The sequence below is a fragment of the Tachysurus fulvidraco genome, chromosome 6 (assembly GCF_022655615.1).
Source record: "Tachysurus fulvidraco isolate hzauxx_2018 chromosome 6, HZAU_PFXX_2.0, whole genome shotgun sequence".
NCBI classification, from domain to species: Eukaryota; Metazoa; Chordata; class Actinopteri; order Siluriformes; family Bagridae; genus Tachysurus; species Tachysurus fulvidraco.
The window spans coordinates 8,353,348-8,364,538 of record NC_062523.1 but is presented as its reverse complement, the minus strand read 5'-3'; the positions used below and the strand labels follow the sequence as shown (position 1 = coordinate 8,364,538).

At 35.8% G+C, this 11,191-nt stretch overlaps 1 protein-coding gene across 1 annotated transcript; it reads right to left on the bottom strand.

Moving 5' to 3' along the window:
- Positions 1–3,680: 3,680 nt before the first annotated feature.
- On the bottom strand, positions 3,681–11,007 carry fgf9 (fibroblast growth factor 9). The gene is made up of 5 exons (XM_027174690.2): positions 10,784–11,007; positions 8,160–8,269; positions 6,524–6,649; positions 6,234–6,337; positions 3,681–4,564 (listed from the first exon to the last, which is right to left on the bottom strand). Exons 1-5 carry the CDS (start codon positions 10,912–10,914, stop codon positions 4,376–4,378), a joined length of 660 nt encoding a protein of 219 aa, XP_027030491.2. The 5' UTR covers positions 10,915–11,007; the 3' UTR covers positions 3,681–4,375.
- Positions 11,008–11,191: the final 184 nt, after the last annotated feature.

The following is an 11,191-nucleotide window of genomic DNA, read 5'->3' as shown; positions in this document are numbered from 1 at the left end:
TAGGAGAGCATTTTATACACTTATTCATAATAAAAGTTTTCCCATATCCTCCTACTAAGCTCAGGCATTATAAACTGATTATTGATTATAAATCAATTAGTATATATAAAAGACAGGCAACTTGTATGAAAAAATTATTTTAAAGAAAAATAGATCTTTGTGTCATCATCATTTGCAAATGAACAGTCAGCCTACCACAGATCCTGAACAGTTAGTCACATATCAGAGGCTAATAAATTGAACTGGATTGTGTCATTGAAGATTCAGTGGTATCACTGAGCTACTATATATAAAATGAGATACATTTATATAAATTGAAATTAGAACATATCAAAGTGGATTCAGTGGTGTTGAGTATTTCATTGTTACATTATGAATCAAAATTCATAATTCACATTGCATGATGTGGAAGCGAGTTTTTTAACCCTGCAAGGAAGAGGTTTTGGACATTTGGGTGAATAAAAGAAATTTTTTTTAAATAATAATAATAATGATAATAATAATGATAATAATAATGATAATAATTATTATTATCATTATTATTATTATTATTGATATGAGATATGAATATGAATATTTTCTTTCTTTCTTTCTTTCTTTCTTTCTTTCTTTCTTTCTTTCTTTCTTTCTTTCTTTCTTTCTTTCTTTCTTTCTTTCCATGATATTCAACTTGTCCCACTGACTAACTCAAATCACATGATTCCTTCCTTATGCTTTTTCTTACCTGACAAGAAGGGCTGGACTTTAGTAACAGGTATTCCTGGACTTGAACATTGTGCTTGGACATTGTTGGTAGCTTCTGCCTGACAGACTGTTTGCTCTACAGTCTCAGAGCCTGGATTATTGGTGCTGTTTTCTTCTGACATGCCCACATTGTGGCTCTCAAGGGGAGGAGTGGAAGCCAGAAGATCCTGATCTCCAACAGACACCACCTCTAATTGGGTATTATCCATTTGCTTCGTCTCTACAACCTGTTAAATATATAGCTATGGATTGAATGGACTTCAGTTAGTATGGATAGGAAAGGTCACGCTTGACCAGACTTTCACCTGTTCGTGGGTGACTCCACTCTCTTCTCCACCTGTTAGTGGAGCCTCTAGAATTCCATCCTCAAGGTTGCCACTGGCCGCCGCCTCTGAGTCAGCCATGAGTGCCTTCACATAGCCTTCACAAACATGCAAAAATGGTTAGTTTTTTTTTTTTTTTTTTTTACAATAAAATAAAATAAAACAATTCATTTGTATATTCTGATTGTAAATGTCTGATCATCTTAATTCCATTCCTGCTAAAATTTACATTATTTTAAATTTACATTATTATTTTTTTATATTTAGGTTGGTCCTTAGTGTATGACATAATCCAGGATAAAAAGTACAATATGCTTTTAGGAAAAATATAGCAAATAAAAAATATCTTGGAAATGGGCAGATGCAATATGCAATATTTCCTATTTTGAGATTATTATAAAAGCTTTCACGGCTTTCAAGCTTTACATTATCAGACTATTATCAGACATTTTTGCATGGTATGCAATAAATAATTGGTTATTATTAGAAAAATTATCTACTTCATCATTAAATTACTCTTTTAGTCTTCTTTCTCATATCTTCTAAGGATGTTTTCCCTGCATTTTCAACCTCTGGCTTGCAAATTAAATTAAATGTCAAGAAATAGCGTTGACAATAAGGTATTTGGGTTAATGTAATCTTAATAAATATAATTCTTAATATAATATTTGATATATATGACAAGATTTAAGATATTTTCACTTTCTAAGATGCAGACATCTTAAACCATTCTTCAGTTTGTCCTTTTTAAAGGTTTTTTGCAGAACCCTATATCAGGGGTCATTCCTATGTCAGTCTCAGTAATAAAAGTTATCAAATTTCACTTTTCCTTGTTGCTGAGGTTGTAGCATCAAGAGCATATTATTTTGAATGTTTAGTATGTCATTCACATTAAAACATAAATATAGTCTACCTTTCAATATTTGACCCTTAAGCAACACTGATATACCATCATTCTACAACTGCAACCCATTTAAAGAGATCCTCAGCCAACACTCGTCATACTTACCCCAAAACGTTATAGTATCTTCATGCTTTGTTCGTCCACATGTTTTTGACTACGCACTACTCTGTGTCTTTACAAATATCTGCACCTCTCTCTCTCTCTTCTCTCTCTCTCTCTCTCTCTCTCTCTCTCTCTCTCTCTCTCTCTCTCTCTCTCTCTCTCTCTCTCTCTCTCTCTCACTCTGTCTGAGGTATAGTAGGATACCTGAGCAGGTGAGCACTGAGAAGTTGTGTCGCTCTGAGAGGAGATCAGATGACTTCATCATCTCTCTGGATACATGATCAGGTTACGATGGGACCTGTGTGCCTTCACAAAGGCGGATGATAGAAAAAATGAGTGAGGCAGGACTAGTGTACTGGAATGGTGGTGGAAATGGTAAGAATAAAAAACGTTCTGAAAAATATGGGTACAATCTATGAAAAAAAGGATACTTGACAGTACTTTGTCTCTGAGGTTGCATCCTCAAGTGTACACCTTTTGTACCTTTTGTATTTGTATCCTTTACCTAGTGCTTATGTGGTGTATGTACTTTTAAAGCTTTTTCTCTGTCAATAATAATGTACACTAAATATTTTAAATGTGCCCTGTATCCACATTTTCAGGTTAAAAATATATATTAACAGTAGAAAACGTGAAGGTACCACTCCAGTAAGCGTGCAGGTAAGATAAAAGCATATATAAAGGTAAAGAGATGTTATTTAATGCTGATGCAAATTCATAGGATCACCCACACAGATCCATCTACACAGATCCCTTAAGGGTTATTATGTACTTTTTCAGTTTATCTTTTGAAAAACCCTGTTTAAAATGATGCTTTGCATGAATTAAGGAGAGTAATATCCCAGCAAATTTAGCTATTTTGTTGTGAAGGTAAAGACAATGTGCAATGTGAAGAGCTCAGATTTGAAGAGGCTTGTGTGTCGGTTGTCTGTTGGTTGTGTTATGTAGGGAATGATTTTGTGTACATAAAAGTCAAAGCCTAAACACGTGGGGTTTAGTGTCAAAATCAGGTGTCATACAGACTGCATGGTGCTCATGTAGCCACACAGCTGCCATATTGTGGAAGGTCAGTAAATTTAGGATAAATAGATGACGATGATGATGTTGATGATGAGAATAAGGATTGTTATTATTATTACTAATACTAGTAGCATTATCTGAGATCTACTAATGTTTATAGCTACAGGAGGTAAGTTCGTTCATTCATTCATTCATTTTCTACCGCTTATCCGAACTTCTCTGGTCACAGGGTTTTTAACAAACATAAGCCACAACACCTATTACTCCAAGCCAGTCAATGCTCAAATACTACATCCACCAGAATTTGTAATCATAATGGATTTACAGCAGCGCTCCCGGAAAAGGGTGGATACATATAACATAGCTGAAATGTCACTGATTTAACTTTGAATCAACACATTATTATGACTGCTAAAACTGCATTGTTACCATCTGCAGAACTTGAAGAATCTGGGGATACTGAGGACTGGTTTGGGAAAAGAATCTGTGACACACAGATCTGTATGAGATTAAATGATCAGCTGTGTTGTCTGTGCTCCTAACACGGGAAAGGCAGTTGGTGCTTAATGCCATCTCAACTTTCTTCTAACGTATGTGTATTAATGTTTATTAAAATGGAATAAAGCAATGAAAAAAGCATTAAATATAAGCAATAAATATAAACATTTAAATAAACATTTATTTATATAAAAGTATACAAACTGTACATAGATACATGAAAAATATGCATATAAAATACCAGTATCGATGCAGAATACCTACAAATAAATAGTATATAAACAGTTTAAATTTACATTCACTCTACTTAACATTTATTCTGCTTTAGTAAGAGCTTTAATCTCCTCAGGGTACGTGGTGGAACCGGAACCTAGCCTTTAAACCTTGTATCCTCCGAATGTACGCATTTCTGTGTGAACTGTTGGCTTGTGCAGAAGTCTAGTTTCTCTTATAAATAAAATTTAAATTCATTGTCAAAATCCATGCACTAGCGTCACTTGAGAGAGTGGTACACATGGGTGGTGTATACCTTTAAGCATGTACCAGCAATCCATCAATAATTTAAGAGGAGAAAATGTGCAAAGGGGCCTGCAACATTACACAACTATAAACATCTTAAACAGTGGTCTATTCAGCCTGTTAGATTTCAGAAGATATCTTGTAGCTGTTTTCTACCTCTGATGAAGTATTTCTTTTCTTCAGGTAGTCTATTCCTCTTCAGAACAAAAGCAGTGTTGTATATAGAGGGGTATAGTTGCTACTTAAAGTGCTGATGTGATGTTGTTCAGCTCACTGAGACTTTGCGAGGCAGGAAGTGACTGCTGGCATGGTGTGGATGCACCAGGTCTCCTCTCCTGAGATGTCCTTTTCTGGACAGGGCCAGGTATAAGCCTGGATGAGCTACAGATGAATATGTTGTGTAGTGGTTCTCCTGTAGGTGCTCCTTAAATAGACAGTCTGATGAAAAATGTGTCTGTGGATGAGAAGGATTTCACTTGTTGAGTTGTTACAAGTGATTGAAGATCAATTCACAGGCCTGTAAATAAATTTGTATTTCTTCTGAATTCTGCATGATGAGATAGAAAGTCTATTCCAAATAGATATTGCTCTGTAAAGTGATGTGCGTTTCAAAAAATTTGTCCTGGGAAGCGGAAGTTTTACTGCTCAGAGAGAAACTGTGGCTGTTTCATAAATACTGCATTCCACAACATTAAAATTAATCGTAATTTAATTTTGTCGTCAACTGTGAGCCAAGAAAGACGTTTATGCATCAGGGCCACATTAGTCTTTAAAGAGCACTGGAGGACAGTCCTTGCCGCCCTATTTTGTGCCACTTGAAGCTTACGAAGATGTTTTAGTGATGTGGACGACCATATAATTGGACAGTTTTCTAAATGGCACAAAACAAGAGACTGGTCCACCTGTCTAGCAATGGACATAGGAATATATGACATACATTTTCTGGACATTGCAATACCCTTCCCCATTTTAGCTATCATTCCATCAATATGAGCTGAAAAAGACAAGTAAGAATCCAAGGTGACGCCCAGTAACCTGGCTTGCGTCACTTGTCTTAGCTGCAGCCCATTGACTGACAAGTTCAGAGACAGTTAATTTTAATCTTTTCCAGAAAAGCATAGATGTTGATTTGTCTACATTTAAAACTAATTTGTTTTCTTTTACCCACTTGCTTATATTCAGCAAATCATGATTTAATAGATTTGAAACATCATGAGGATTTTTTGCAGAAGAGTACAGTGTGGAATCATCATAAATCAAAACTGAGGACTGAGTAAAACTGAGTATTGTGATACATTAAGACCATGATATACTTCACTGAACATTAAAAGTATGTCAGCTGCCAGTGCTTTAAAAATATTATTAGTCTCTAACAAGAATTACCCTAATTTTCTTCCTAAATTGTTATTGGCCAATTACTACCTACCAGTCACATCTGTTCTTGCCGAGACTTATAGCAAATTACAGCTACCCTTATTCAGAGTAACTTAGATTTTATATCATTTTCTACTACTGAGCAGTTGAGGGTTTAAGGGATTTGCTCAAGGGCCCAGCAGTGGCATTCTGGTGGACCTGGGATTCAAACTCACAACCTTCCGAATGGTAATCCAACACCTTAACCACTAGCCTACTACACCCCTAAATTACAAATTACAGGGTAAAGACTAACACATGATTCCATTGTCACTGATCATCCAGGTGCCAACATACAGTATTAAGTTTGAAGCGGTTGTAACTGGTTCAGTTGTGTAAATTAAGTTATTATTTGGTTTTGTGGACTATACGTTAAGATCTTTTAAGGGGAATACCTTATTCAGGACAATACTAAATAAAAAAGCAAACTGCAATTCATAAGATCAAAAGATTTCTTTTAAATTATTAAGATTTTGCAGATTCAGCAAAGAGGGATGTAAACATTTCAACTCAACTGTAAGTTTATAGATAACAAAGATTCACTAGTGTCATAGTGAGCCATAGAAAGAGAGCATGCCTCCATCCCTCAGACAGTGTTGTGAGCACTGTGTGAGATATCACAATATGATATTTTACCTTATCGCCCACCCCTAGTGGAACCTAACAAAAAGCATTGTGTTGTGTAGTAAGAATGTTCAAAACTATCTCACCATTCCTTGTGTGATTCCTTCTTTATTCATACATAAATACAGCCTGCTTATCACGCCACGAATGCCCACTACTCCAGACTTCACTGCAAACACCTTCACCCAACCTGAGACAAAAAAAAACAAGGAAAAAGACAACTTAAGTTCAGCACCAATCTTCAAAACATAATCTCCACCATTATTTTTGTTATTTGTCCAAATATGTCCTTGAATTATTGAGTTACCAAGTATTCTAACCACTTTACCTACTTAATTCCACACTTACATAAGATAAATATAAGTATAAAACTTACTGTGCTTGGTCGGTGTGTGCACACCCCTTACAGTTCCATTGGGCTGGATCTGTAGAAGATAACCAATTCCAACACGGCAATACAGAAGCTGATACGTGTTGACCTTTCCTATTGATGAATAAGCATCTGTTGAAAGATGCTAAAGATTAATAGCTTCATAATGTTAAAGAGAGTGTGTGTTATAATTGTATAATTGTGTTATATATATACATATATATATATATATATATATATATATATATATATATATATATATATATATATATATATATATATATATGTAACCACCATATAATTATTGTAGCAATTGTAGTGTTTAATTTGCGTGTGTTTGTGTTATGATCAGTTGCAGTTTTACAAATATGTATTTCCATTATTTTCATCCTTATCATTATTTATGATGCATTGAATTAATATTTAAATAAATATTAATATTCATGACTGGCCATTGGTTAAATTTATTTTCATGCTTGATTATTATTTTTATCTATTATTTTTATGTATTTAATCTTTAATTTATAGCTTCATTATAGCATGAGAGATACTTTGTTGTCTTTGAAATTGAGTCTCATTAAGTTTCTGCACTTGACAGCAACTAAACAAATGGAAAATATCGATTGTACGTGCAGACTGGAGTGCATGCCCACTAGTTCTATTAATGATTAGTGGCATTATCATTGTTTAGTTCTTTGAAGACATTACTTGTTTAGCACTGTAGGTAAATAAAAAGCTATACAAAGACACATCACACATTCATTTAATCTCTGAAACATTCCTGTTATCACTTTATAGTTTGGGGAATACGTCATGCCCATGTCCTTGTGTCTCTGATGATTATACCAAATGAATATCACATGGAGAGACTTTGTTTCTGTGCTCTTGCTTCATTACACTCTTTTAGCATCTGTTCTGCCTGTTGCAAAGGAACACTTAAAAAATGACTGAAGCTGTAGACTCATACTGTTTGTAATCTGCAGAAATCCAAAGCTTTAGTATGTGATTTTGCATCCAACCTAAACTTTTCTTTTACTTGTAAGAGATAAAACTACATAATTCTATATTTTGTGCAGTTAATTAAAAGTGCATGTTAGGTGTAATGTTTCTCTGTAGCGCTATATATATATATATATATATACACTTTTTGTAAAATATATTAATATTCAACATTATACCCAGCATATTATAATAGAACATGGTATAGGATATAATTATATACAGTTCTATTAGACAATATTCCCTTATTATCTATCATTAATTTTATAATAAATTTTTATTTTCATATTCAAGTAAGACATGCATTGTATTCCTGTTCAAACAGCACACATGGGCTGATATAGTGTTTAATATTGTTAATACTTTTTTGCTTGATACCATTCATTGGTTTGATGTGATACTTAATTCAAAGTAAATCTGTGTAACTTTATCACAGTAAAAATATTTGCAGTATGTGAACTGTGTCTTTCAATGTGCCAAGAAAAAGATCTTTCCTGACACCACAGTTACATAGTCCGACATAATTCTGATTACATTTCCTTAAACTATGATACTGATAAGTTTCGACTTTGCTAATATCCATCGTCCATCAAAAAAATAAGCATTTTGCTTAATTTCTCATTTTAGACCAAACCAAACCTACCTTTCTGCCTCATCTGTGATTCTTTGATGGACAGCAGCCACAAGTGTCTGATTCTGCTCGCCTGATCTCGGCCTGCGTCCATCTTTGTCCTCTCAGACCTCACACACATGCTGAAAAGCAATGCCACACACACAAGTGTCAAGTGTGAGTCCATGACAGCTGCATCAGTTTCATATAAACAAACAGAGCATCCAGGTGAGCCACAATGCCATGCTGCACACTACAGAGCCTTACTGAATAATCTGTCCTCTACTTAGTATAAACAGGGTCAGCATGCCATTCTCTTTCTCTGTCTCTCTCTCATATTTAAATCCTTTATCTTGCCTTATATCCTCTCACTGTGATTCCCCCATGACACTTGTACTCGTGAGAACATTCAGAGCAGATGCACAGTACAAGTGTGCCTCGAGAGATAGACGTTTTACGTCTCTGACAGTACTAATCCCATTGTCAGTGTTATCTGTATCTCTGTATCTCTGTACCAGTAGCTTTTCTTACAAACAAACCATGATGTGATAACTGGACAGAGCTACACTGACTCACAGGTAGGACTGACGTAAACAACATCAGACTTTAATATTGACTTTGGATATGATCTTCTAAATGTGTGGAAATTGTTGCTCACATAATCATGTGTGCACAAATATTACGCTAGTGGCTTTTGTCTTAATACTAATAAAAAAGGTGCTATACAATATTTTTCCATGTAAAAAGAAATGGTGTGTTATGTGTTGTATTTTACATATTACTTTTATTTCCCTGAGAAATTGATTTCTTTAAAAAGAATAAAGATCAGAATGATAATAAACATACTCAGGGCCAGGGCTGTAGTGAATCTGGAGTACATCCTGGGAAAACTAGGTGTATGTCAGGAGAATTTACCCTGAGGATTTACACACACATTCAAACCTGGTGCAACTTAGCATAGATAATCTGGCTACCTTTAGGTTTATTTTTTGACAGTGGGAGCACCCAGAGGAAACCCATAAAGACATAGAAGAGCACAAGGAACTCCACAGAGACTGTAACCCAACCTTGAATAGCAATGGTACCTGATGTGCCACCGAGCTATAAAAAAATAGTAATAGCTATATAAATATATTGTATATTTGCTATATAGTATATTGCTCTTTTTTATATTGCTTCATAGCACCTTTCCCATGCTCAGGATCTCTCTCTCTCTCTCTCTCTCTCTCTCTCTCTCTAAGTAGAGAACATCTTTGTTATTATGAACATGGAAATAATTTTGTTGCCTGTCCTCATGAAGGCACATAATGTTTGGAATATGATGAGAGGAAGTGATATGACTCAAGAGACAACAGGGGTTGAGTGGTTGTTATTACAGCTGAAAGATTCTCTTAGATTGCTGGATTTTATCTCACACCAGAGGTTTGAACTCTACACATATTGTCAGGGCTGTCAAGTGTCACGCATTGAGAGTGATTACATCGTATTTCTCACGCAGAAAAACCTTTTTACTCTTTATTGTATATATAAGCTGCAGCGCCCAAAATGTATCAGTCCGCACCGCTTAGTCGAGCCTGACACTTATCAGCCAACCAAAAAAAGTAGGCTACACAATAGTTAGTCAGAAAATAGCACTATCTGGGAAAGATTTAACGCAACAACCAATGGAAAAAAAAAAAACACATTCATTAGCGAGGGTATTTTCGATGGTCGGTTAAACGAAACAATCATGGGGCAAGTCGAGACCTAATGGTTAGAGAGTCTGACTCGTAATCCTAAGGTTGTGGGTTCGAGTCTCGGGCCGGCCACGACTGAGGTGCCCTTGAGCAAGGCACCGAACCCTCCAACTGCTCCCCGGGCGCTGCAGCAATGGCTGCCCACTGCTCCGGGTGTGTGTTCACAGTGTGTGTGCATTTTGGATGGGTTAAATGCAGAGAACGAATTCTGAGTATGGGTCACCGTATGTCACATCACAAAGAAAATGTCTGGGATTGAGCCGAACTGTTGTAAATGGGAGCAACATTACAAATGATAAAGGAGTCCAAAAAGGCAAGAAACACAATCAACAACACAAGTCATAATCTCTCTCTCTCTCTCACACACACACACACACACACAAATTAAAATTAATAAATGGAAATTAATAATACTTTGTATTTGGTTAAATTGCGGTCAGTGATCCTACCAAACACAACTCCCCAGTTTTTTTATTTTTTATTTTTTTTGGAGGGGGGTGGGGTGGTTGTTGCTGGGGGGTTGGAGAAGTCACGCTTGCCTGTCTTCAAAACTTGAGAGCCCTGTATTGTCAAGCAGTATTTTTTGTAATCTGACCGGTCAGAAGTGTCGATTCTTTTCCTATAACTCTGGTTATAATGCTCTGAAAATAGTGCTGAATGTAAATTCAGTCACAGGTTTACAGTAAATAATATTAAGGTGCTTTACTCTTTAAACAGTGAGTTTACAGATTTTAACCGAGACATTTCAGTGTACACAGAAATTAATCACTTTTAGTGATGGCCAGTTCGTGAACGAATCGTTCTTTTGAACCAGTTCTTTTTAGTGAACTGGATGAACCGGTTCACCAAATCGGACTGATTCGTTCTAAACAGTTCGCGTCTTGAATCAGCGCTGATCCACAAGTTACTAAAGTTACTCACTTTCGGTCATGCCTGACAGTCGGTCCGACTCTAAATAGACTAATATCCCGGAGTATATGTAACTCCTGTACACTGAACTGAGACATTTTGTGCTGAGAGTACTGGGGGCGCGAGCTGTTGATACTGCGCATGCGTGAATTACTGAACCGATACAGCGAATCACCAGTACACTGATCTGAGAACTGTTTCTTTCGGACGCGTCCGAGAACCGATGACCTAGTACAGCGAATCATCAGTACACTGAACGAACTGTTTCGGACGCGTCCAACATACTGTTGATGCTGCGCATGCGTGAACCTGCAGAGCAAATTATACATAATTGGGATATGCATAGTAACTAGTCATAGGCTATTAAACATTTTTATATATAAAAAAATCTATATATGTCACTCAATATATGTCAGTTAA